General features: G+C 46.3%; 3 protein-coding genes across 8 annotated transcripts; 1 reads left to right on the plus strand and 2 right to left on the minus strand.

Annotated features, from left to right (window-relative positions):
- Positions 1-680: 680 nt before the first annotated feature.
- Positions 681-5,846, minus strand: LOC115249524 (potassium channel subfamily K member 1-like). Its single transcript, XM_029835048.1, has 3 exons — positions 4,601-5,846; positions 3,049-3,444; positions 681-1,752 (listed from the first exon to the last, which is right to left on the minus strand). The coding sequence occupies exons 1-3, from the start codon at positions 4,953-4,955 to the stop codon at positions 1,499-1,501; spliced, it is 1,005 nt and encodes a 334-aa protein (XP_029690908.1). The 5' UTR covers positions 4,956-5,846; the 3' UTR covers positions 681-1,498.
- Positions 5,847-6,539: 693 nt separating this feature from the next.
- Positions 6,540-21,979, plus strand: LOC115246474 (mitogen-activated protein kinase kinase kinase 4-like). 4 transcript variants are annotated; one of them, XM_029835041.1, is made up of 27 exons: positions 6,540-6,767; positions 11,788-11,981; positions 12,079-13,493; positions 13,850-14,113; positions 14,242-14,394; positions 14,542-14,699; positions 14,782-14,898; positions 14,986-15,085; positions 15,251-15,334; positions 15,519-15,788; positions 15,867-16,016; positions 16,302-16,463; positions 16,541-16,674; positions 17,101-17,179; positions 17,272-17,350; positions 17,671-17,764; positions 18,039-18,161; positions 18,666-18,733; positions 18,815-18,880; positions 18,972-19,163; positions 19,247-19,317; positions 19,389-19,505; positions 19,592-19,751; positions 19,837-19,959; positions 20,100-20,206; positions 20,287-20,466; positions 20,555-21,979. In XM_029835041.1, exons 1-27 carry the CDS (start codon positions 6,736-6,738, stop codon positions 20,573-20,575), a joined length of 4,713 nt encoding a protein of 1,570 aa, XP_029690901.1. In that variant the 5' UTR covers positions 6,540-6,735; the 3' UTR covers positions 20,576-21,979. The 4 variants fall into 4 exon arrangements, with proteins under 4 accessions (XP_029690901.1, XP_029690902.1, XP_029690904.1 ...); XM_029835042.1 differs by having other exon boundaries at positions 12,082-13,493; XM_029835043.1 differs by lacking the exon at positions 6,540-6,767 and adding an exon at positions 6,823-7,061.
- A 381-nt stretch (positions 21,980-22,360) lies between these two features.
- Positions 22,361-25,368, minus strand: LOC101074400 (1-acyl-sn-glycerol-3-phosphate acyltransferase delta). Of its 3 annotated transcripts, XM_029835046.1 has the most exons (10): positions 25,155-25,368; positions 24,610-24,800; positions 24,366-24,535; positions 24,132-24,293; positions 23,909-24,062; positions 23,729-23,831; positions 23,552-23,627; positions 23,234-23,432; positions 23,119-23,137; positions 22,361-22,789 (listed from the first exon to the last, which is right to left on the minus strand). In XM_029835046.1, the coding sequence occupies exons 2-10, from the start codon at positions 24,785-24,787 to the stop codon at positions 22,753-22,755; spliced, it is 1,098 nt and encodes a 365-aa protein (XP_029690906.1). In that variant the 5' UTR covers positions 24,788-24,800; positions 25,155-25,368; the 3' UTR covers positions 22,361-22,752. The 3 variants fall into 3 exon arrangements, with proteins under 3 accessions (XP_029690906.1, XP_029690905.1, XP_003964149.1); XM_029835045.1 differs by lacking the exon at positions 23,119-23,137 and having other exon boundaries at positions 25,229-25,368; XM_003964100.3 differs by lacking the exon at positions 23,119-23,137 and having other exon boundaries at positions 25,155-25,367.
- Positions 25,369-27,503: the final 2,135 nt, after the last annotated feature.

Raw genomic sequence — 27,503 nt, forward strand, 5'->3', positions numbered from 1 at the left:
CATTCAAATGCTTCACGGTTAAAATGAAGGCATAGACTGGTGAGGAAGCAAAAAAAAAAAGAAAAAAAGAACTCAATACTAAAACGTCACTGAGTGGCAGATACTGTCGAAACGGATCGCTATGACATCAATGAAGAAAAGGGGATTTCATAAACAATACATTCATTCAAGAACACAGAAGAGAAATGCTGTCAAAAAAAAGGACTTCAGGTTCCAAAACACAGATGAAATGTCTCGTTACTAAAGGCACCACAAACCCTAACTCAGCCGTGTAACAGCGCCGGACAGAGGATCTGAGAACAGACAGTGGTCGTGTTTTTTTTACATTTAAATGGTTTTCCTTCACATACAAAACACACAAGGCGTCGCAGCAAAGCGCATCCGCCGGCTCAAATTCCTCCTCCTTGTTTGGAGAGCAAATGAGAAACACTCCGGCGACTTTTCAAGCTTTCCCAGTCGTGGTGCACAATCATTTGTTGATTTTATATTCAAAATATACTTTTAACATTTAAATAATACAAATACAGCAGTTTCAGTTGGACAGCTGACTCTTATAGAGATGAGAGCACTAGTTTTTCAGGATTTTGTGGATCATCAGTTTTCCTTCTTTTTTTTTTTGCCTCTCGGGCTTTAAATGTGCAAACTAAGCTTTTATTTTTTTAGGGGACAGGCCAGACGACTCAAAATTTCAATTGTATATGGTCGACCAGCCTACTGTACCTGTTTCTGACCATCCAAAATGCAATCAGCTAATAAGAGCGAAAAACCAATACATGATAGTGCTTATCATCATACATAGACAACTTCCGTATGAATAAATGCTGACAAATATGTTCCTTCACAATTAAATTTGAGAAATGTGGAGCCCGACCAGCACCTTTTCAAAGCTGAGCCAAAACACGGACCATGGAAACCAAAATTCTTGCAAGTAAATATTGGCCTTTTTCTCAGCAATTAAGCAGAAAACACTTGTGTAACACTTTCATGAGCTCCGTCTACCGGCAAATATTCCCAAACGCTGTGTGCGATCTATAAAATACGGTGAAAATATGCATCACTGGAATCCAAAACAAAGACATATTGTGCTGTACAGTACATGGTGTCTTTGAATAACTCAGTGTCATAAAGGGAGTTATTTCCTGACATGTTTACATTTTTAAGAGATGTTTTAGTTCTAGGTGGAACTTTTTTTAATCTGTAAATGTTGACACATTAATCTACAGTTCTTACCTGTCAACGGCTGCATGTATAAAACTTACGTAGCATTTTATGCTATTTGTCTTAACATTTGAGTAAGATTTAAGGCCAATGACTTCCTAAGATGTGAAATAATGAAGATTAGCTCCTTTGAGATTGTAGTTTCTGTTGTGTTTAATTTATACTAAATATCACTATATAGTGAAGGAATGTTTTTGCCTACTTAGGACTCTTAAGTTTTACCTGGGAACTACTCATGGCCGCACATGTAGGAGCCGTTTTTCCTCCTAAGTGGTGGCGGTTACTCGATTGTGTCACTTCTGGGAGGGACCAGAGTAGTTGTACTACCAAACATGTGTCTATTGTCCTCGTTAGAAGACGCAGCCGCTTTGGACACAGAGGAGAAAGACAGCTGGTCGTGTTCCAAAATGGCGATGCGGTCTTTCTGCTTCTCTTTCTTAAGGTAGAACATCTTCCTCAGCTGCTTCAGTTGCTGCAGCTCGCAGAAGGTCTCCAGCACCACCAGCATCACTATGAGCCCCAGGATCAGGTAGACTGACAAGGGAGAAAGACAATGAGCACCAAATTTAAAAAAAAAGGAACCCATTCAGCTCAGAAAGAAATGTGAGAAGAGTGAATGATTGTAGACGATGACAGATGAAGGGGACAAAGAGACACATGCTGTCTGAAACATGTGGTTCACACAGGTAGACACAAGGGGGCAGTAAAGTGCTCGTTGTGCTAATTCCAGTTCCATGTTGGAAAGCCCAGGAATAACCGAAGCATAACTGCAGGTCAAAACATTTTCGGTTCCCGTTTCCCTTCCTGGTTCACATTGACAAGTTAAATAAAATCAAAATTAACTTAGCGTTATGGCCCTATGGTATTACATGAAGTGAAGGAGAGCTGCAGCCTGGGAGAGCTGGAGGAAGCGAAAGCTGGTGGACCACAGCCGTGAGAGCACGTAGCAGATTTTGTGAATCGGTGAGCATCAGTTGCTCCTTTTGGTTTAAAAAAAAAAGAGGAAAAAAAGAATCTGTGCGTGCTAATTACTGCTAAAAATCCGTGTTAATATTAACTCTGATGCAGAAGATTTCGTCACAAGAAAGGAAGGATGGACGTACAAATGATTCTGGTGCTATTTATACCAACAGTCTTACGTCTCTCCAACAAAATGGCACAATGCTGAATGATGTCTCTGACTGGCGCGTGCACGTCCACACCCACACACATGCACATGCAGGCTACAGCTCACACTATAGCAGCAGTTAGGTGCTATCAACAAAGGACCTTGGGGAGCATTGTGACTGGAACACAATCAAATTGGCCATTGGAGTGAACCCATTTATTTATTGCCGCGGCAACAAGGGTTGGTCAAAATGAGGGCACAGTAGATCGTGTCACACCAAAGTTCAAAGTCCAGTGTCAGGGTGACGTTACCAAATCAGTTAACTGCTGCAACGCCAATTCTTACGCTTTACTTTGAAGAAAATGGGTTCAGCACAGGAGGCTGTTGGAGAGCGGAGCACAAACCAGAGTGTAGACATGACAAATATAGATATTTTTTATTTCAACTGGGCTGGTTTTATGGCTGAGAGATGAGCCTGCTGTTCCTCCAGAATAAACAAATGGGGCAGTAATATCCTCTTAGGAAACAGGATGTAATGAGATTTATGAGCGATGAGGCGCCGACTTTAGAAATACACTCAAGTTTAGTGATATGACCCAGAATCACTAGAAACGAACGTCTCTGCGGGTTCCGAACTCTGTGCTGAAGTGAATTTGTTCAACTCCACACAGAAATCATCATTTTATATAGAAAAGAAGAAGATAAAGGTGTGGTGAGCTCACCAGTGATGCCCATTTTATACAGCTCCCTGTAGTTCTGATTCGCCGCCTCTCCGGGGACGTAATCTCCGAGGCCGATCGTGCTGAGCGAAATGAAGCAGAAGTAGGAGGAATCCAGGAAGTTCCAGTTGTCCTCCAGCGCCGAGAAGACGGCGGCCGGGATGAGGAGGAAGAAGCAGATGGCCAGAAAGCTGAGCACCACGGCGTGGGCGACGCCCACCACCGCCTTCGACAGGCCCCATTGCCGATGGACGTAGGAGATCGGCCTCCGAGTGCTGAACACCATGATCCTTTGCACGGCGGCGGTGAGGAAGAGGAGGGTGAAGGGGATGCCAATCGCGGAGTAGATGATGCAGAAGGCCTTTCCACCATCGGACAGGGGCGCCGTGTGACCGTACCCTGAAGATGCAGACCCGCATAGAAAGTAGATCAGCATTAACCCTGCACTCGTTGCCATCTCTTATCTTACCCAGGCGAGATGACAGGAAATATCAAAAGTTATTTCTGTTTGAGTTGCGCCTGCAGGCCACCGTTCTGACCGCTGATATAAGCTGCCGTCTTCTACTCGATGCTTAATTAAATAATAACAGGTGCATCTGCTGGCATTTGTTTCCACTCTCTTTTGTGTCTTATTATAACATGTCATAAAATTTGATCTGCGGTGTGAATTTTGGGCGTGGCTTTTGTATATATGCAACATGTTTGTGTAGTTCCCTTTGCGTAGGTTTGTTAATTCTTATTATCTCAAATGTTATGGAGGTTTTCCTATTTTATCCATACTTTTACACAAATGAGTGTTAAACTGGAGCTTGTTCAGACTTTATCTACATATGCAAGTTGTTTTTTCAGTATTTAAATACATGTCGGTGTCGGTGAAGGACTCATGAAGTGAATCTAACAGGTGTGTAACAAAAAAAGCTGAACAAAAATGAGGAATCGTCACTTTCATCTTCTGCTTTCATCATTATAGGGCCTCTAAAAACTCCACATGTTCATGACAATTAGGGAAAGTACTACAGTTAAACGCACGGTGACCACAAAGGAAGACGGACCACCAAAGAATGCTGCAACTATCAGCTGCAGAGGGATAAAAGCAAAGGTTTAAGACCGGATTCCACGCAGGCAGACACCTTCAGTGTCTGGACTCTTGAAACCAACCGCCTCCATGCTGTCAGGCTGAAGTTCTGACAAAGCATTATCAAAAAACTAAATAAAAAAAGAAAATTTGTACAGCCCTGGACATCCCCTCGAAGAGAAAGCAAACACAACTATTTGTACAGTGGGACTTAATTCTAAATATGCTTTAGGGGAAATGGAGGCGATGTTGACAAGCCGGTCTCAAACATTTAAGCAGATATGGGATCAAAGGAGTTCCTGTACATGAAGGAATTAATTAATTCCATAGATTTGTCCCAGAGTTATGGCACCAAAAAGCTCTCACTTTACTACAATATTATGACCGTGTGTATATAATCCTGTATGATAGACTGTAAAGGGTAGGGAAGTTGTGCACCTGACGGGCTGCAACATCCTGTGCGCCCTGGGCCGCACTCACCTGTGGTGGACAGCACGGTGCTGGCGAAGAACAGCGACGAGGTGAAGTCCCAGTTCCAGTTTATGGAGGCGTTATTTAGGATGGACACGCCATAATTACTGGCATCCAGGGCTTTCTTCAGGAACCTTTCGAGGCGCTCCTCGGACAGGCATTCGTTTTCCTGGAGGAACCTTTGTTTGAGGGCCCTCAGCTCCTGACGCAGGAGGTCTTCATACGGCAGCTCCACCGAAGAGAATATGATAGCGCCGAATACGAGATAAAGGACATAACCCAACAATAAAGATGCAAAATACCACGTCGATTTGTGATTCTGCATTAACCGGACACACGAACTGCTGGCGAGAGACTGAAGCATTCTGACAGGATAGGCTGTATTAGATCTGCGCCGGGCTAATCGATGGCTAACTACAATTACAAAAAATACATAAATAATTAAAAATGATCTTCCTCCTGTGTAATAGTGTCCCGATATGTCGCAAGGAGGATATTGTTAGAGACAAAGCTCAAACGAAAACGCTTCCCCCCTCCGCGCAACCTGCTGTGGTGTTGAGACGTTCACGGTCGTCGGAACTTTTGCTTTGTCATCACTGTAAAGATTAAAGTTGAAAAACATCTCGTACTGCGCCAAACAGAAGGGCTGGTGCTAATGAGTGAATATGTAAACACAATTTCTATTTATAAAATAACGAACGTACAAACACACACATATATATTTTTTTTAAATTTAGAGACTCGCTGCGAAAAATAAAAGCAAGCCTCGAAACGCGCAGCAGTCGTTAATTCCCGATTTCAAAAAACACAACTTTTCGCTGTTGCACACTTGGGTTTTGATGCAATTAAAAATAATTGGAAAGATGTCCACTGAAGACGCTCGCTTGGATAAGATGCTGTCATTTCGCCCACTTTTCAAAGACACGTGAATCCATCCGTTGTTGTCTCGGTGACAAAGGGGCTGTGACGTCATCGCCCCACTCCTCCAAGGTAATAATGACTCGAGTCGTTTCATTGACGGTGTTTCGGTTGGTCCCTCGGATTCATTTCACAACAGCCGAGCGGCTGTGACCTTTTGTCAGCCTTTCTCCAGCTACTGTGAAAAGAAAACGCTGAAAAATGCGGGGTGTGGAGAGAAAGTAGCAGGATGTAGGATGAAAAGAAGGAGTCGATCCTAAAATCAACAAATAACACGAACCTGTTTGGGTGGGATTTTTTTTTACTGTGATCCTTGTAGCACTATTGATGGCAAAATCATAACAGAAATAATCTTAGAATGACAACTCGAAGCCATTAGAACATCTACTTTTAGTCATTAATTTATTAGTACAGTATATTAATGATAATGTGCGCGCAAAATGCAGACGCCTCGTGGACACCAGGGGGCGCCAGATCCCTACAATGTGAATTACTTTATTAATTACCAGAGTCGAAGCGTGCAGTAAGTTTGGCTAAAGAATCAACAAGTTTTCAGTTAGCAGATTAGTAAACTGTGCCTAAAAATAAAAAAAAAGACAGCCAAAGTAATTTTGAAAATAAGAAGAGCACCATCACTTTAAATCTTAAAGTTCAGCACTGTGTGCATCTACTGTATATTTACTTAAGAAAACATTTTCATTTATATCTAGTTATGTATTTCTTGCGTATAGATTGCTGTTTCTTGTAGGAACTGTACACATAATGTTCTTTTTACAGCCAGCTTTTGCTGCAATGTGCAATATTATACTGTGTTATTATTATTATTAGTAGCAGCAGTGGCAAGTGGCAGCCACTTTTGGAAGATTGCATTTTCAGTATAATATTAAGTACGGGATTCAAAGCGTGACTCTCCGCATCAGTCTAAATTTAGTCACTCTGACTTTACCCAGAACACAGAGGAACACCGGCCCCTGCACTGTCGTATCCGTGCGTGACCAATCCGGGCCGCCGTAGTAATGCAAGAGCGAGGCACTCCTCAATGAACAGTAGAAAGATGGCGACGGCATACGCACCAGCGAGAGTCCACTGTGCCGGCGGATAGAAAGTGCTCAGAGAGGCATACAATCCTACCCCTTGCAGCTGCTGAACGGTGCAAAGTCTGGCTGAGAGTGCGTAGACATGGTTTAGTCCATGCACGGCTAGGATCAAGGAGCCGCTGCTTTGCTATGGAGCCCCCGGATCGCAACAAGCCCAGCAGGTACGTGATTTCGCTATACGGACTGTACACCATCAGGACCCCGCGCTTGCCAAATAGGGAGCCGAACGTGACTATGCAGTGCGCCCAATGTGGGCGTTCGCGCATCACTTAGAATTCCACTTCCTGTCAAATAGTGATACGCGTGCAGCGAACTGCATTTGCAACACACCGGAGTTGCAAACTTTTTTTTCCCCCTGGAGCTTCACTTTTCGGGCGAACCTGGCTGCAGACACAGACCTTTCATCTGCTTCACGTTTGCCAGAGATCGCGACAGAATGCTCGCCAAATGATAAGGTAACAAGTTGGACAAATACCAGGCGCCGTCTAACAGTGCAACATGTCACAGTACAAGCTAGCTAACAACGGCTAGCTGACGCTTGTCACTTTTATTGTTCCCCGGTAAATTTGCTAGTGCAAACTGATCGAACTGAGGCAAGGTGGCTTATGCAATGCTGGCTTAAAGAACACAAGCCTGATGTTTTTCATCTGAAAGGGCCAGACCTTGCATTTTTATCACCAGCCCAAATCAGAAACTTCGCTCTTTAGCTAGCATGTTGATCCAGTGTTATTGTTAATCCCAGTGCTGCTAAACTTGGCGCTGCTGCTGTTGTTGTTCTCAACGCAAATACAATATATTTTTAGTTCATGGAAAATAGCTCGGGCAACAGTTATTTAGTCTTCTGTTACTTACTACAACTTAGTCGACAGGCTTCTGCAGATATGTGCAGCCACGAACTGCGTTGGTCGTGCTCGATTCCAAGGTTTTGTCGATAAAATTTCTGCAATCTCACATTGGGAATGCACACAGACACACGCAGGAGGTGTTTTTGTCCTATGTGCACATCTCTGAATCGACATTCCGCATAGTTTGCTCCTGGCAAACCCCCCAGGACTCTGTTATGTCTTCTGCACTCATTTCGGTTTCGCAGTCGTTTGCACTTTGTTTCAGGTCTGCCACCCAGTTTTCCCAGCAAGTAGCTTGTTGTTAGGAATGAGCAGCCTGCTATTCACTTGTTATTGTGGCCACTAAGGCTGAAGTGGACGTAAACTGCTGGCATGGTTGTGCAACTCCGGTCCTATTATTGTGATTGCTTTTTCTTCTGCTGGCTTTGTTGCATAAAAGGGGGAAAAAAATGCAGTTATTAACCTCCTGTGCAACAGTGGTGACTTTTATCAAACATCACACCAAATCAGGCAAATCGGAGTCATCCCGATAAGGTTTAGATACAGAGTTATTTATTTAAAGCATTAGATCACAGCGGTGACTATTCTGGGAACGTTATGTGTTTGCTCGGCAGTCCAAGAGCCACTGTTGTCGCAACTACAGAAGTCCTTTGTCAATGATTTCTCATTCTTAAAGCCAGCGTGAAGACATTATGGCTCTCAAACATTCCACAGATTTCAGGATGTGGTCTAGCTGTGTGCAGTGGATCGCTGCCTGGAGCCCCAGAATGGGGTATGCCGTGGGTAGCATTCACAAAGGCTCGCATTTGCGTGGAGCGCAGCCTGCGGAGCGCAGATGGACCGTCCTGGAATATTTCCTGTCCGCATCCTGTCTCTGCCCACACCTGCATTCGCTAAAATCCTGCCACTCTCACATTCTGTCGCCCTCAGCTGTCACTTCCTGTAAAACAACAGAACGCTTGTTAGGACAGGCGACGCCACTGACGAGATGCGCTGCTGAAATCGGAGGATTTTTGCACAACCGTCCAGCGGGGCAAAAATAATTTGACTGCTCTCTTGAATGCAAGTCGAAACTAGCTCAGATTTCCCTCTACAGGTCCAGATCAGGGTTCCAAGGTGGAGCAGTCGACTGCCTGCGCTGCATTTATGATGCAAGTGGCAAAGGGTGAAAAAACATGTCATTACGCCATTTACCTCATGCTGGAGCCCACAGTCTGCAAGCATGCGTCTGCATTTAAGAACATGTGACTGACTGGCTGTAATTAATGCTATGAGCTTTCACTCTTAACACTGAGGCCTGTGGGCATTTTTTTGTGGGCATTTTAAAGAATGAGTGGAGCGAGGTTTGTAGAAACGGAGCCACTGTGAGAGTCAAATCAAAGCGTGCGCATGTTATTTTGCTCCGTGATCAAAATAAAGCGCCTCCTGTCTTGCGTGTACAGTAAACCTTGCAGAGGTTGTGAAGTCCACTCTTCTGAATGTCACTCTGTTCCAGAGAAGGGTGGGGTCAAGTACATTGTGTGCAATATTTCTTCAGTCTGTTATGCAAACCATGACCACTGCATCCAGCGTTAGCGTGCAGCCCGTCAGCATTGTGTGCTGCACTTAAATAAATTCATTTGTTTGTGGAGTGCATGCACACAAACATCTTTCTGCTCTTAAATTCCCAACCTTTTGACCCTGAACTGCCACAGACATGTTTATTTTACAATGTGTGTGGGGGGGGGGGAGTTGCACAAATGCCAGCGTGACTCAATCAGTGAACAGTTTGGATTCTAAAAACCAACTTCTTGTTGCGCTCTATCTGGTAAAAACGGGGGGAGGGGGGGGACAAAAAAAAACTTTTAATTTCGGTATTGTGAGCAAGTGTGCTCACTCCCCAGCTGTGTGCTATTCAGCTGTGGGCCTCACGGGCCACGTGTCACCGCTATACAATAGAGAGTCCCGTTCTGGAACAATAGTGTGGATGGTTGGGGTCAGAGGTCAGGCTCTGGCAGCCCTTGGTATCACTGCTTCAGTCGCTCTGCAGAAAAGACTCTTGATTTTGTGCTGTTTATTATGCACTCAGTGTTACAGCCCAGGGGCTTCAGCATTCCACTGGCCTTTATTGGTGCCTCAGCGAGGCATCAGATGAGCCATTGAGACCAGCCAGACACCATCTGCAGTGATAATTCACAAGCTGCAGCCAAGCAGGGACAGCTTGAGCGCCATAGCCTAGCCGCGGTTAACTGCACGGCACGCATGACGGCGACTTCTCCGTGCAGCCGGCAAGTAGAATGGCACAAAAGTAAAAAAAAAAAAAAGGGTAATTGTTGCAGATTTTACTGCAGCGGCCCCGTGTGTGCTGGAAGTGTTTCATGGCAACCGAGCAAATACCCGGCAGTCGTGGCGTCATTGGTCTCGCTGCCATTCCTGAGTGATTCAGTCATGCTGTTCCGCGTAGAGGGGAATCTTTTTAAAGCCGGGGCTAGTTCCTTCTCACATGCACGTACTATTTCCGTCCTCAATCACCGCACACCTTTGGAATGTTTACAAAGTGAGCACAATCTGAGCTTCCCGATGACAGATCCCGAGAGGCGAAGCCGTGTCGTGCACGCCGTGCCCCCCAAACTGGTCCGGTTTTGCGACTGAAAGGCGAGAATGTGGCCAGTCTTTGTAATGAAACAAACCCATTTCCTTGATGTGACTCTCCCTGCTCGCATACTGAAGAAAGACATTTTTGTATCTCATAGGAAGACGCCAGACCGCGTCCCCTGCAGATTCCTTCTAAATGAACTGTTGTACTTTAACGTAGAGATCATTCTGTTGTGTCATGGCTGTTTGATGTCTTGATGTCGCTTGCAATCTTGCAAAGTAAGCAGGGTCTGCAGCAGGTGTCTATTTGAATTGCATGTCGTTGCACAGCTGCTCCCATGGGACCGTGTGTGTGTGTGTGTGTGTGTGCACGTGTGCACTGCACCGGGGCGCTGCTTTCTATGGCTTTCCTTAGAAAGCAGCGGCCTTAAGTGAATGTTTCTCATATTCTCCCCTCATCCATTTGAATTGACTTGCAAAACCTACAAACTGCTTGAAATTTGGTCTCATGTCTGCAGCTTAAAAAAAAGTCCCGTCGGACAAAGTGGAAGGACGGAATGAGGCGGCCGTCTGAGATGGACCTTTATGAAGATATCAGTACATGATTTGTCCTGGTCGTTTCCACCAGACCTTCACAAAACTAAAGCAACATTTGCAACACGTTGCCATTGCAACTAGTTTTTTTTTTATAAGAAGAATCCCTCATTGGCGCCGTGCACATGTGTGTTCCTTTATAAATGAAGCCGTCTTGCACGTGTGACCTCACTTTTCAGAAGAATCGCAGCGCACGCTGGCAGTTGCTGTGATGACAGTGTTGGAGTGTGGGGGCTTTTCAACCTACACAGAGGCTGCCAGAGGCGCGTGCTGGGGGGGGGGTGCCTCTCTGCCAGATGATCGATGGAGGGACACATGGTCACCAGCGTTCAGAACGCCTGGATCGCCCCCTCCTCCGCTTTCACTTTTTTGTTTTGCTTGGCAGGGTCAGACCTTCTAACCTTTCCCTCTAATCCTATTAAAAAAACTCTCAGAAAGGCATTAGGGAATAAAGCCCCGACATTGTAATCTGGGAAGGCGTGCCGCCTGCACTCTGTTTTCTTTATTTCCCAGAAGGAAGTATCTCAAGGTTTCCTTTCAGCAGAAATCCATGCAAAATGCTGCCAAGTTTGTTTCATCCAAAATCTTGAACATATAAAAGCACCGATCGTGCTCAAGAGTTAGAGCAACGTGGCTGTCATCAGATTTTGTGGATGATGCATTAGCATTTGCCCTGCTAACAATGCCTGCACACTTTGTATATAAAAAAAAAAAAAGATAATAGTGCATCCTGGTTGATGACTTGGCACATCCTTCTTAGGGTTACTATTTCTCCCTCAGTGGTGCAGCTATTATGTTTATCCAGAGCAAAAAAGGGTGCCAGTAGCAAAGCCACAGCTTATTATCCCGCGCCTGTGCTGTGGCAATGCCTGCAACTGTGCTAGTGAAGAAACTGTGCGGCAGCCACTCGGAATCCTGAGGACAGACAGCCCGTCAGTCTGCTGCTAGCAGCAGACATCCAGTCTAGTTGCAGTTTGGCAACATGTTTGCCGTGGCATTATAAGAGATTTGCTGCACACCCTGTTATGACTACATCCAGACAGTGACCTTGCGTGCACATTTGCCCATGATGCCACTGAAATGAGTGAAGGTGCTGACTTGCTCTAAGCGTGATACCACAGAGCACAGTTTGCTCCCGGTTAGACCTTTTGGCTTCTCTCCTCAACAGGCAGGCCAGGCCAGTGGAAGATGCATCCCAACGGAACTCTGAGGTGGAGGAATCCTGGGACTCTCCCAGTGAGGAGGAGGGAGAAGAGCTGTATGGCACGTCGCCTCCATATACCCACCGTCAGATGAAACGCATGTCTGGGAAACACCTGAGAAACAGCCAGACGAAGAGTACTGGTCGGTCTCCTGTTAAGGGTCCGTTATGCTTTTCTTTCTAAAAGTGCAGTTTTACCTTATGTGTATCCACAACTCATTAAGTGTAAGTGTGTGTGTGTGTGTGTGCGCCTTGCAGCAGACGTAAGCCCATCTGGTTTGAAAGAGAGTCCCAGGCCAACAGAGACCTCAGAGGAGCACAACTATAAGCAAGGCAAGAAGCACAGGGCAACACTGCGCTCGACCGAGAGAGACCACAAAAAGACGTTCGAGGGCTCCTTTATGCTTGATCCACTCTCAAAGTCCAGCCCTTTTGGCGCTCTCAACATGGATCCAAGAAAACATTACTTGAGTTTGGGCTGCAGCAGCTGCAAACTGCCCGTGTCTATGCCCCACCTGGCCCGGACGCACCGCCAGACCTCCAGGACCGACTGCCCCGCCGATCGGCTCAAGTTCTTCGAAACCCTGCGGCTGCTGCTCAAACTCACATCTATGTCCTCCAAGAGGAAGGAGAAGGAGCAGAGAGGCCTCGAGAACATGGCCTTCATGGGTCACAACAATGAGGTCATTTGGTTAGAGCTGCAAGCCTGGCACGCACGGCGCTCCACCACTGATCAAGACCTTTTCCTTTTTACCGCCCGCCAGGCCATCCCTGACATTATCAACGAAGTGCTTCACTTTAAGGTGAATTACGCCGTCTTGAAAGGGATGCACTGTTCTCAAAACAGTGACAAAGACTGTGTCCCAGATCTCATCTGTGGAGAAGAGAGCAAACCTACCGTAGCAGAGATCAACCACTGTGGAGTAGATCCCACTGCCTTTAGCGCCTCACCCCTAACGCCGATGAACGCGGCAGAGCCTCTGGGCTCTGGTGCTGACTGCAGGGGGCATGTTCAGCGACAGCGGCTGGCATTTGACCAAGTCAAACGTGTAATGGAGCTGTTGGAAACAGTGGAGGCTTTATACCCGTCTTTACAGGCCCTGCAGAAGGACTATGAAAAGTATGCAGCACGAGACTTCCAGGGCAGGGTGCAGGCGCTCTGTCTGTGGCTCAACATCACCCAGGACCTCAACCAGAAGCTGCGTGTCATGGCCACCGTGCTGGGCCTGCACGACTTATCCCGCATCGGGTGGCCGGTGTTCGAGATCCCCTCCCCTCGCTGCTCCCGGGGCAATGAAGAAGACGAGAACGACGAGGACGAAGAAAACGACTCGACGGCCACCTTCACACCTGAAAGCGATGGAGAGGACAAAGACGCCGACAAGGAGGACGGGGGAACGGGACACATAGCAGCGGGAGAGCTCTCTCCCTCCCTGATACCTACATTTTCCCGATTGTTGTCCGAGGAGTTCCTACCGACCGCTGGTGCTGTAAGTACAGAGGTGCTGGCAGGAGGAGGAGTATTCTGCCCCACAGCTATCTACAGGCCGTTTGTGGATAAAGCTCTGAAACAGATGGGGCTGCGTAAGCTCATCCTCAGACTGCACAAACTAATGGACCGTTCGCTCCAGAGGGCCAGAGCAGCACTGCTGCGCCAGACTCCTGCACTGGAGGTAAGCAAGAAGCTTTACGTAAAGAGCGGGGCAGCTTTAACAGAGGAGATGAGAGGACATTGAACACAACTGCTTCCAATTCTAGGTTGTTTTCCCACTTCACTTCACTTGGTGCTCTGGTACAGAAGTTTAGTGCTCTGGAGCAAGGCACTCTAATCCTAATATTTACAGAGCAAATTTACATAACTTAATATGGCCTCATAATGAAGCCGCATTTGAAACGACAGTATTATGAATTTAAAAAGCTTCGCGGGATTTGAACCTTGCGCTCCTTTTGTAAACGCGCTCTTAAAACTAAACACTCGTTGGACCGCCTGTTGATCATGATTGTAAGCATCGCAACCGTCCTCCTCCAGTTCGCAGACTTCCCGGATCCCATGCTGTACAGCGATTATCTGCCAGAACTGTCGCGTCATCACGAGTCCTGCGGCGGTCCGGCCAACCCAGACTTGGGAGCAGAGAATGTGTCCTGGGAGGACTTGATCGGCATGGACCTTCCGTCCTTCCAGCCGGCCTTTCTCGTGCTGTGTCGAGTCCTTCTTAACGTCATTCACGAATGCCTTAAACTCCGACTCGAGCAGAGACCTGCTGGCGAACCCTCGCTGCTCAGCATCAAACAGGCAAGCCGCAGCTGGAGCCTCTCACTCGATCACATCTGTGTTTGCACATACTAGACTGCATGACTGGGTTAGTTTTGACATTTCCTATGGTTTACAACGTCTCTGATTTAATGCTCTGTGCTCTGCAGTTAGTACGCGAGTGTAAAGAGGTCCTTAAAGGAGGTCTCCTGATGAAGCAGTATTATCAGTTCATGCTGCGAGGCGTGGTGACGGATGCACAGGGCTTGCAGACAAATGCCAATATCGATGAATTTGAAGAGGACCTTCACAAGATGCTGGTGGTAAGTCTCCCAGGTCTTCCCCTCCCTCCTCTCAAAGCCACAGATGCTTTAAATAGTCGGCTTCAGGGTTGTGGGCTTTTGCATAATTGAAAAGCGGTTCGTGTGAAAGGTCCCGCGGTTGAATTTGCATCGATCTCTGCTTCTTAGGTGTACTTTGACTACATGCACAGTTGGATCCAGATGTTGCAACAGCTGCCGCAGGCTTCGCATAGCTTAAAGAATCTGTTGGAGGAGGAGTGGAACTTCACCAAGGTCATCACGCCTTACATCCGCGGCGGGGAGGCCCAGTCTGGGAAGCTTTTCTGGTCAGTAACATGCAAACCGAACTGATGCGTCATGAGCCGGTGTTTGTGTGGAGCTAACGCAGGACTTCTGGGATGTGCGCAGTGACATTGCTGGAATGCTGCTCAAATCCACCGGGGAGTTCCTCGACGTTGGCCTGCAGAAAAGTGGCAACGAATTCTGGGAAAGCGCCGATGACAGCACGGCATCCGACGAGATAAGGTCAGAGCGATTGTTTCTAAATTTCTCGGTCAGGATTTTTCAGATTTTTGTGACGCCATTAAAACGGTCCATGTTTAAAATCATCAGGCGGTCTGTTATTGAGACGAGCCGGTCGCTTAAGGAGCTGTTCCACGAGGCCAGGGAGCGAGCATCAAAAGCTCTGGGATTCGCCAAAATGCTCCGCAAGGTGAGAGGAATCCGAGTTGACTAGCTGCTGCCTTGGAAACAGAAGGCCGCAACAACACCGACTTTACGTCTGTCTGTGACCCTGTTTTTTTTCTGCTTGCCAAAAAAAATAAAAATAATGAGGACAGTGTGTTCTGAAACACTCCGTCTGCTCTCATTCCTGCAGGACTTAGAAGTTGCTGCAGAGTTCAGTCTGACTAATGGAGTCACTTGTCTCCTGGAGGCACTGAAGAAGAGTAACTACGCCAAGGTGGGTTCGTGTTGTACAAACATACCATTTTTACAATTCTCGACCACAATTTCATTGAAGAAAGCAATTAAAAGGTCAAAAAATGACACTTTAACTGTGAAACAGATGAGGATTTGGTTTAAAATTGCGTGAGTTCTGAAAGGATTCTGCCAGTATCTGTAACGCATGTCATCTTTTACTCCAGGTTCAAATTCCAGGCCTGGAGGAGCTGCAGGTTTTTGTGCCCTTTGCCCTGATGGATCAGCGGCCTCTCATCCTGCAGCTTCTCAATGCCGCTGCAGGTGAGGATTGCTCTAAAGAGCCTGATGAGATGCCAGAGGACGATGCCTATCTGCTCATGAGTAAACACGGAGCCGGCGACCCCACCACCGACTCAAACTGGACCCAGTGGGATGGAGGGCTGCTCAAACTGGTCCCCCAGATGGAAACGGTTGACACTCTGAGGACTATGAAGGTTATTAAGGTTTAAAGTGCAATTATTTATTGGTTCGCTATGTATCTGTTTGTTACAAATATCTGGGTTTGCTTTCAGGTGGACAACCTGCTCTTCATCGTGATGCAGTCCGCTCACCTGGTTGCTCAGCGGAAGGCCTTTCAGCAGTCCATGGAGGATGTGCTCACTCTGTGCCGGGAACAAACATCCAGTCAACCTCTCATCGCCAGCGCTCTGGAGGAGCTGAAGGTGCGTAAGCCAACACACACCGACGACTTCTGAGGTGTTAAAACGTGCTTTTGTGGTGTACTGACGTCCTACTTTCACATCTGTTTTCCACTGCTCTATTTTCATTATATAGAATTTTCTGCTGCGCGAGGCCACTTTTTGATTCTCTGTTTCGTGTCCGCTCCGCAGCGTTTCTGAGGATTTCTGTCGAATGTTTTAGTTTGCAGTTTTGAATGTGTCCTCTCATCATCTTGAAATGTTCACAAACATCATCCCTTCACCTCTATTTTTTCCCCCCCTTCGCAGGACGAAGCGCTTCAACTATGCATTAAAATCAGCACAGCCATTGACCGCGTGGAGTACATGTTCACCACAGAGTTTGAGGCAGAGGTGGAGGAGTCCGAGTCGGCCACTCTGCATCAGTACTACAGGGAGGCGATGATACAGGGTTACAATTTTGCCTTTGAGGTAACCGAGCGATGTTTGAAAATGAAGGCCACAAAATGCACATCTCAGACTCACACCTATTTGTTTCTGAATGACAGTATCACAAGGAGGTGGTGCGCCTGATGTCAGGGGAGTTCAGGCAGAGGATCGGGGAACGTTACATAGCTTTCGCCCGCAAATGGATGACCTATGTCCTCACCAAATGTGAGAGCGGCAGGGGCACCAAACCCAGGTATACTATAGTTATGGTTTTAACTCATTCAACCTTAACTTCTATTTAAATGCAGGCTTGAAGAGCTGCGGCGATATTTCTGTATTTATGTTCAGTGGATTGCCACGGGGTGATAATACATTTATTTTGGCATCTTCGTCGGCCTCTTTACTAAGCTGCCATGGCAACATTGTACTCTTAACAGGCCGAGGGCAGTTTCACGAAATGTAGCTACAACTCTTGAGTTATATTTTCCAGTAATAACCGATATTATGTTAGCCTTTTGAGCACGGATCATTCTCCAAAGCAGGAACAGAATATGAGATGGAACAAGATGTGCTTTTGTATCAGGATACATAAATCTACTCGGTATATAGCCACAATGTTTTCTGCATGGTTTCTTATTTCCCGTCTATAAAACATCTCATCATCTGTTTTCACCTGCAGGTGGGCCACTCAGGGTTTTGATTTTCTTCAGGCTATTGAACCTGCCTTCATCTCAGCTCTGCCAGAGGACGACTTCCTGGTACGTTTGCGTTCTTCTTCCCCTGCGTTATACTTTTGCATGCCGTGCTAACGCGGACTGCGACAAATTGTTTTGTGTGTGTTTTGCTGCAGAATTTACAGGCTCTGATGAATGAATGCATCGGACACGTGATTGGAAAACCTCATAGCCCAGTTACCGGTCTGTACATTGGTAAGAGGATCCCTGCTGCCGTCGCCCGGGGCTGCTCATTTCACCTCTTTTAGCCACCTTTGTGGTTTTATTGCCGCCATAAACGGGACAATAATGGCACCTAGTGGCCAACAGAAGAAATGCCGTCTGGATATGTAACATATGTTAACCAAGTGAACGTCACTCTCTGTATGGTAATTCATTTTAGGGGTTAAAGTTTGATTTTGTGTTGTTGTAATATCAGAATTTAGGACTACTAATGGAACTCGAATGGGGATAATTTTCCAAAATTGATGGGGTTTCATCAAAAATGAGCTTAGGCTTGCGTTTTGTTTTTTTAGCCCCCAGGAATAGCCCCCGTCCTGTTAAGGTGCCCCGTTGCCACAGCGACCCACCAAACCCCAACCTTTTCATCCCCAACGTAGAAGGTTTCAGGTAAGTGACGTGGATGCTGTCTATGAGCCTCAAGTCTTTCCTGCATGGCTTGTTCCTGTTTGAAGCTGACACTTCTGCTCTCTAGTGGGCTTTGTGCGAGTGCAGCCGCACGTGTTTGCATGAGTACGCCGATGGTCCCTTTTCCTCATCGTACCAAAGTGTGTGAATCTGTCCCCCGTCCAGCCACACCTTCACACATGTGTATTCCCATCCCATGTCAGGCGTTTGTCACATCCAAAGGCAGAGCTCCTCAGTTTGTTTTTTCACCACACAGCTCTCGAAGTCTCCCCTGCGACCTCCGGAACCAGCTGTTCCCCAACGGCCCTCGCCCCATCCCTCAGGGCCCAGGGGAACACAGCCACACCAAAGCGCCCAGCAGCAGCCCCAATGATGTCAGGTAGCCATGCCCCCAAGTCCCCTGCTAGAGAATGTCAAACAACACTCGTGACTCAAGTTTAGGATGAAATCGAGAGAATAAAAAACCCGACGGCGTATTTTTAGCATTAAGATGCATTACATGTGCTGTTTTTGAGCCCTGCGATCGATGTGCATGTTGTGAAAATGGGAGCGCTAATATTCTGCTTTTAGTGCTTTTAACATTAGCCACGCTGAGATGCTTGGTAACTCGCCGCCATTATATATGTGTGTTTTTATGTGTGCTTCTCTACAAGCGATGGTTGCATGTGGAAGCAAAGGGTTCCTGAACTCTCACTTTTTTCATGTGAAAGCTAAGCTGGGTGTCGGGTTTTTGTTGGGTTTTCAGGAAGAAGAGTCATTATTGTGTCATCAGGAGTCCCGCGTTTTATCGGTTATAGACTAGATAGTCCGGACTCTGTGGTTTCACCTTGGCCAATCCCAAAACCGTACTTTTTGTCAGTGTTTCAATTCCGTGTCCTTGTAGAGGATCCAGCTACCACGAGAATTTTAAATCCCTGAGCCGCCATTCGAGCCCCACAGAGGACAGAGAAGGTGGGCAGCATTTCAAATGAAGCCAGACTGCGAAGGTGAAGCCTTTCAATTGATGGAAGCGTGTCCCCTTTCCTCCTCCAGAGCCCTCCTATCCGAAGGATGCCCGTCGGAGCTGGGAGCTTCGCACACTCATCAGCCAGTCCAAAGGTGCGCTCGCTGGTTGCTGAAGAGCGATGGATTGACTCTTACGTAGCGTTTCACATTAACTTTGGTTGCCGTTTCTCGTCTCCTGGCTCAGACACGGCAGCCAGGCAGTGTCCCCTGGAGGCCGTCCGCCGTTCGATCCGCAAGCTGGAGGAAAAGCGCTACGCCGTGATGAAGCAGCGCAACATCATCGGCCAAGTGTGCCACACCCCCAAGTCGTACGACAACGTCATGCATGTCGGGCTGAGGAAAGTGACCTTCAAGTGGCAGAGGGGCAACAAAATAGGTATAACGGCGTACTGATGGCTTTGATATGAAAGGTGCGTGAATACAGATGTGATGATACATTTCTGGGGTTTTTTGGAACAGGCGAAGGCCAGTATGGGAAGGTATACACCTGCATTAATGTGGACACTGGAGAGCTGATGGCCATGAAAGAGGTGTGTTGGTTGTCTTTTGTAAATGAGCTAAAGCTAAAGGTGGGCCCTGACATTCTATCGCCATCATCTAGATCCGCTTCCAGCCGAACGATCACAAAACCATCAAAGAGACCGCAGACGAGCTGAAGATTTTCGAAGGCATTAAACACCCCAACCTGGTGCGATACTTCGGCGTGGAGCTCCACCGGGTAGGACGCGTTTCCTGCCACTGGCCGTCATCATCGCGTGTTGTTGCTGTTGAATCATCCTAAATTCCCGGCGTGCTCTCCTCTAGGAGGAGATGTACATCTTCATGGAGTACTGTGACGAGGGGACCCTGGAGGAGGTGTCCAGGCTGGGGCTGCAGGAGCACGTCATCAGACTCTACAGTAAACAGACCACTACAGCCATCAACGTCCTGCACGAGCACGGCATCGTCCACCGGGATATCAAGGGTCTGCGTCTAATGCTGCCCCCTCCCCCCACCTGTCGTTCTCATTTTATCATGCGCTAAAGCTGTTTATTCTTCTTAAAAATCAGGCGCCAACATCTTCCTGACGTCATCCGGGTTGATTAAGCTGGGAGATTTTGGCTGTTCGGTCAAGTTGAGGAACAACGCTCACACCATGCCAGGCGAGGTGAACAGCACGTTGGGAACAGCAGGTAGGAACTTCCTTCAGTCGGATTTCATTTGAAAGCCTGGTTTATTCCCAAAAAAAAAAGGTTAACGTGCGTTTGTTGTTGTAGTGGTCGCGTGACCTTTTGCACAATGACAGGGATGGAACTGTATTCTCTGTCTGCAGCGTACATGGCCCCTGAAGTCATCACCAGAGCGAAGGGGGAAGGTCACGGAAGGGCAGCGGACATCTGGAGCTTGGGCTGCGTCCTCATCGAAATGGTGACGGGAAAGGTGAAAACATGCCGATTTTTAAATTTACGCCGAGCAACAAGATGAGACTAATAATGTTCCTGTGTAATATAACACCGCAGAGGCCTTGGCACGAGTATGAGCACAACTTTCAGATCATGTACAAAGTGGGAATGGGCCATAAACCCCCCATCCCCGAGAAGCTAAGCACAGAAGGTAAAGACTTCCTCGGACACTGTCTGGAGAGCGAACCCAAGCGCCGCTGGACAGCCAGCATGCTACTGGACCACCCCTTTGTCAAGGTAAGACCAATTAAAACCCATTCTATACTTACCCCCCCCCCCCCAAGCATGTTTTTGTCTATAAACAGCTGCATCCTGTCTGTTTTAGGTTTGTACGGATGAAGAGTGAACAGAACCTTGTCTGCTGCTACAAAATGAAGCACTACTGTAAACTATGTTGGCAAAGGAAGGATGGGGAAAAGGACTCGCGGCTGAAGGCACATGGACTTAAACTGAAGAACACATAATATCATTTCAGAGAACAACTGCACCTGTGGGGATGATGTCTATGTACCCATGGACTGGGCGGGGGGGCTGTACATACTGTAAGAATAGGATTGGCTTTATTTCTTGTATAAACAATATTGTAAAGTTAAAGTAACTATTGCCACACATGTTCTCATTAATGAAGAGACCTCTGAAAAGACATTGATTTTTTTTTTGTTTGTTTTTACAAATGGGAGGGGGGCAAATTCTATATAGCACTTTTAAACTGGTTACCCAAGGGACAGTGACTCGAGGAGGGATGGAGCTTTTTCCAGTTGTTCTTTATGGTTGAAAAATGTAAGTCTCACGGGATGGATTAAGATGTTTATCGGTTTGGAAAGCCCGGGCAGAGGGGGAAGCGACTCTTTTTAGCTGTTTTGCCTTTGCTGAGGAATAAACATCAACTTGGAGCGGCGTTCAAGCGTACCAGTTTGCCCGGCCCAGAGCTGTTCACGTGACTGGAGCGTAGCCATCTGAGAGGGGATGCCGTGCCTGCTCGCCCTCCCTGCTGCTGAACACAAACCTCCACACTCATTCTGAGGGCTTTACTATGAAGCAAGGACAAGGCGGCCTTGACAAAGAAAAAAAAAAGAAATAAAGCAGGTTCTGTGCACGGTTGCGTACAACTCAGGCACTTTGTGCGCCATTTGGCCCAGCTAAAAATGCAGTAATCTGCCATCTTCATAATTAAAGAAACAGCTTTTATTATGAAGGATATCAGTGTTACTATAAATAAGAAATACCATTAGAAACCACTGACTTCACTCGGGGGTGCTGTTTTATACATTAAGCGTGCTGGATTTCAGTCTGGCATTGACCCAGAATGACATCATTTTGTCATGACCATATTAGGCCAAAGTGAGTTTTAAAATAGATGTCATCAATTTTTCATTCCCAGTGAACTAAATAAAATGGTCTGGGTTGGATCTGGGTTCATTTGTTTACTGTAGTGATAATGCTGAGCTTTTTTTTTTTTCCAGTTTATAAAAACAGAAAATCAGCAAATAGGCATAAAACCAGCATTAGCCTTTCCCTGCCAGACCTGTTTTGGTGGAATTTGGCATCGGAGCCGCTCATGCTGGTTCAGCAGGAGTAGGGGTGGCGATGTGGTTGAATTCCAGCCACTTCTGTGAAAATGTTGACTGATGATTCAACGTCCCTCCATGTCCTACTAATCTTGCTTCATAGTAAAACCCCCCAGGTCATCTGCTGCTCTTACAGTGTTCACTATGTACAAACAATATTAATAAACATCATTTTTTAAAAACCAATTGTGCACTTTACCCCATCCCCCGAATTGATTAACTTAAAAAGGTAATAAACAATTTATATAGCCTTTCTAAAGAGTGATATTGCGATACCACCACCAGGGGGCAGTGTAGCTCTACTTTTTTTTTTTTAAACCCCCGTCCCAAAAAAAATCTTAATGGAAAATCAAACTGGCCACCAACACATTCAAAAAGGTTAGCCTCAAACAGAAAAAATGACTAGTTCAATGCTCGTATTCCAGAGACGGTTAGTCAGCGGTTAATGATAAGCCGCCACTCCCTCCATCAATCATATCCATAAACTCAAACACTTGTGCTTCTCTGCAGCCTGCGCAGCATTTGACAGTTGAGAAATTAGATTCTAATATTCAAAAAAAACCTTTTTTTGGTACACAGAACATTTATTTCCTTGCAACGTGAAAAACCATTAAACAGCGCGTTAAAACACAAACATTACATTTTCATTCGTTAAAATTGTGCCCCGGTACATTTTTCCCCTGCTGCCGAGCCGAACAAATTCATGTTCTCACCAAAACTTCCGAAGCTCATCTGCCTGGCTCCAGTCCACTCAGAGGAATAAACGATATCTGGGAGCAGGTTTGTACTTGTAGGACCAGTAGGTCCTGTCTGGAAGGGCGCCGTTACCACACTTTGCTCCCGGCAAGCCTGAAAATTACTTGCTGTGCAAAGAAGCAGCTCTGATTAGTTCAACTGCCTTTAGTTGTTGTTTAGCGGAACCTCCTTGTTCCCATAACTGGAGCCTCTGTTGATCTCAGTCTGGCCAATCATCCAGCGAACCCCGAATGAAGCTGTGAAGAAAAGAGCAGGAAACCTTTTAATATTGAAGTATGCTGCAAAGACGCTGTGAACAGTTTTGAGAAGCTCGACAGGTTTCCACAGTAAATTCACCATTTCACGAGAAGCTGACTGAAGCAGGACTCAGAATCAGGCTGAATGATGGTGTAAAGTCTCTGTCTTTGCAATTAGAAGCTAGTACTCTAGTACTAATTTGTCATTTCACGCTCAACTACGAACCAACTGTGTCATGCTGTTAAAAAGGAATTATTGCTCCATCTAACAGACGATGACAACATGCCTCAGGCTCACAAACGACATTTTCAAAAAAAGGGGGACTTACATTGGACTTGTCAAATCTGCTGCTTTATGGAATATTTGGACAAAAAAGCTGGTTAAAAACAAGCGAAGGGCCGTGAAACCCACATTTTCGGAGTCACGAGGTCATGAAAACCCACCTGCAGAGCAGAGAACCACTGATGCTACGATGGTTAGCGTTGATCCAGAGCTGATCAGCTGAGCTAAAAACAGGCCTAGTGGGTAGAGGAGCAGGCACGCCCAGAAAAGCCAGTTAATCAGGGGCCAGGGTCGGCGTGGCGGGGTGACAATCGGGCCGGGAAAACGCCCCGTCTGGGTGTAGTGCTCCTGAAAGCTGTCCTGTTGACAGATTCGCACACAGGAGAGAGAACAGTGCGTTTAAAGCCTTGTTCCTGTCTGACAGCTGGGAGTTCCCGCACGTAGCCATGACATCTATCACACATCTTTAACACTCTAACCTTCTCCTGGTAGAGTTTGTGGAGCCAGGCTGCACATTCTGCCTCATCTTCTGGGATCGCCTCCAGCGGAATTCTCCTGTCAACCGGAGGGGAAGTAAGGTCTTTCGCATCATGAACCAATGCCCCAAAAGGGAAGTTGAATGTAGCAACCCTGAAAGCCAGAGCATTCATCTCTACCTCACGTATAAGTCGGCGTGATACTTCTTTCCATTGAGAATGTCGCGCAAAGTTGGCGTCTGGTTGTTTCTGAAGTTCAGACTGGAGTCGTACACGGCTGCAGCTGCACGTGACGCATGGCCACAGTTAGCCGTCAAATGATTTGATTAGCAAATGCATGCAAACGTTCCCACTGCTCACCCGTTCCTCTGAGGTTCTGAACGGTTACCCAGAATCCTTTGGTCCTGGGCAGAAGGTGGTACTTCAGTTTGGGTAAGCCTTTGCTCTCTGCCACCTGCATGCTGATCTGGTGCTTCTTGGGTGTGAAGCGTGTGCCTTCACAGAAAAGCAAAAACTGCCCCCCGGGAAATTATTATTAGAAGCGGCAAAAGGGTGCAAACGTGGAGCTGGGGCTGAAACGTACCCAGAAGTTCTCTGGGTAATCGTGCAGGTTCTGGAGGCTCTCGGCGACGGTTCTTCTGTCCTCTTCCCATTTCCTTTTGCAGAAAACTATCTCCAGGAAGTACCACATCCAGCCAATGATGGGGACATAGCTTAACTCCTTTTTGGCCAACACCTTCGAGCTCTGGGACAGAGGTTCATATTAGAAACAGTCCAACTAAATCCCAAATCTGAAGAGACACCGACAAGTTCTTACCCCAAGAACTCCGAACCTCTCACAGAAGGTCCACCCGCACAGGAAATCCAGCTCAAACCTGTGGTTAAGAACCACAATGGCGTTCTCCTTTCCATAAAGCTGGTAGCTCTCCGGTTCGGTGTAAAGCGTGCATTCAGTCCCAGACCACCACTCCAGAGCAGCCACCATCTCTGAGGACCATTAAAAACAATCAGGCCTGTTGCAGGTCGCTCATCTCAACAGACCCACGAGAGCGGGAACTTACGACTGCTGACGCAGTAGCCCAGTCTGACGTTGATCCTGCGCGCCAACTGCTTATTGAGCAGCCACAGTGGTAAAGTACAGATCTGGACCACGTTGATGATGAGCCCGCTGACCAGGAACACGTAGCAGATGATCAGGTGGCACAGGAACTGGGATTTCAGCACCTGCCAGAGACCCATGCTTCTGCAGAAGCTGCACAACAAAATGTCACATTAGGTCACAACGACGTTATCATCATCATCATCATCCTGCCAGCACTTCATTAAGATGACATGGAGTTCTGTTCCACAGAGGTGTCAGCTCCCGTCTTCTTTTAAGTCGTTTCATTAGCTAAATGCCATTCAAATGTGCTCCTGACAACACACACATAGGACTGTGAAGCATTTCCAGTATAAACCACCACACAGTGTTTAAAGTCAAACTCGTGGATTGAATAAAATCAGACACGCCAAGTCAAAAAGCCTTTCAACAGAGGCAGACATGGTTATTAGTTAGATTATTAGAACACACACACGCCCTCGTTTATATTATCCACGTGAAACTTACCTGTCCCGGACTCCTGTAAGGATGACAAGCGGTGAAGAGGGTGGGGAAAGGAGAGAAATTAAAAGGAGTCCACCTGTTTTCGTGAGTCTGTAGTTTCACTCTGCTGTCATAAACCTTGGATCAGAATTGGCGTTCCTCACTCACGCCTGGGAGAGAACGAGCCGTGTCGGAGAACCACACCCATCTAGAGGCCACGCCCATCGCCTGGTCGCGAGGATGCAGACTTGTGTGGCGCGAGCTCCACTTCCTCCTAGAAAGTCGACGGGAGAGATCGTTTATGACCAGGAGGATAGATTAAAAGGGGGACCAGAACGAGTACGGCGGCCGCTCACTCTGGGGCGGCAACTCTCGCAATGACTACGGAAAACACTTACACGAGACATGTCGTGAAATCAGCATTTTTCAACGTGTTTTGGAATAGTTATTTAATGATTGAGCTCAATAAACTCACCAAGTAACGATGGTGAACGCTTAACGTTCCCCTGATGCTCGGGAGTTACATTTTACTGGTTCCAGATAAATTAACCGAGTGGCACCTCTTTTTTGTATTTTCTGCTCTTTGCTTGATGCGTTCATGCAACAGGAAAAGCAAGATGATATCGAAACAGGATCGGAACCATTCCTCGGCACCACCCACACAGTCAATCAAATACCGAGTTTTCGTTTTTGGCAGCCACAAATTTGTTACATTATTAATGTTATTATAAATTTTGTACATTATCTAAAATATAACTGCGCTTAAATTGCAGTTTCGGCTGTAAATGCACCTTTTCCAATCTGTTGGGAACACAACACCGCCATCCGGTGGTCATAATGTCAATTTAATAACGAAAGTAATCGATGTCTCCTAAAATTTTTTCATCCTTAAATTATAGCTCATGGAAAGGACTACAAGAACCAGTTATATTTATTTATATGACAAACAATGTCCTATTCTAATTCCCGCTGAGCGAGTTATAAAGTAAATATTTGCTATGCATATCGGAGACCTATTGGGTACAATTTTATTTGTTAATAAATCTACAAAAGACCTAATTAGGACGGCGTGATGCAAATGGTAATGAAGGTAAACTCATAATGTAGTACATGTAGAGCCTCAATGCAAATAAAGTTCAAACACATTAGTTTTAGTTAAACTGAACAGAAAAGCTGTTCCTCTTGTCAACTCTAGAGGGGAGCAAAGACTCAGGGATCACTGCACCGTGAGTTGAGACGCTGCACATAATTAATAGGTATGATGCGGATATTTACTTCTGTATAAACATATATGATACCAACCTAATTGTGACTATTGCATTTAACAAAATTGATCTTCTAGAAGACTGAAAATGATGGACTGACCCCTCAGAGCCCCAACCTCAACCCCACTCGACTGATCTATGGTGAATTTAAAGGAGTTGAATTAAATATTACATATCACCACTGTCCTCTGGATGTCGTTGCCGATGACGGTAACAGTTGCTTTAGGATCTTTCTTTAAAATAAATAAATAAATAAAACAACCCCAAAGCTTTCACAATATTTCTTTTGTCAGCTTCTGCTTTTTTTCTTGGTCTTGTGGGTAGACCAAGAAAAACAGCAGCCATCTTCTAACGTCCTCTGACAAATGTGTTATTGTCCCAGTTGTGGAACAGACCGATCTGTAAAAGATTATACGTCTTATACTCATCTTTTGATGTCAAAGCCAAATGTCAGTTTACAGCAAAAATAAATGAATTGGCGTCACTATTCCAGGACATTCTGAGAGGAGTGTACCCCCCCCCAACACCACAGACCGTTTAACGAAGGTCACTGGCATCTCGTGACCATTCCACCTTGAAGGACTGTTGAGAAGTGTTTCCAAGCTATCAGGCTTTTTTACAGGTCCCATAATACTTCAGCCCTTCTGGCCCTTTTATGGCTGCATAACCTTGAAGAGAGGACATGCCTGTCTGCGGAGGGCCAAACATACAGTAAAGTAGCTCAGAAAGCCCTTGTGAAGAGTGTGACAGTGTGAAGAGACTCCAGGGAATAAAGCTCATGGAGTGTCTGCGGGCCTCAGAACTGAGGAGACCCAGCAGCTCGGACAGCGTTAGGATGTACAGGGTAGATATTTTAAACCCCACTGTTCCTTTCTACTGGGTTTGATGTTTACCATCTATCTCTACACTGAAATTCAGAAATCCATTTACATTTCTGTCACATTCTCTTATTCAGGGTTAAGAACATCCTAAATTGAACACAGAATAAACTACTGAGATGGTTAAGATGGTTTTATTGTCTTTAACCGTATAAAGCAGAACATGAAATAGCCTGCTCATTTCACCTCTGCGTTTGTAAGCGCCTTGAGACTTATAATTGAGGATTTGT

This window comes from Takifugu rubripes, chromosome 4 (assembly GCF_901000725.2).
Source record: "Takifugu rubripes chromosome 4, fTakRub1.2, whole genome shotgun sequence".
NCBI lineage: Eukaryota > Metazoa > Chordata > Actinopteri > Tetraodontiformes > Tetraodontidae > Takifugu > Takifugu rubripes.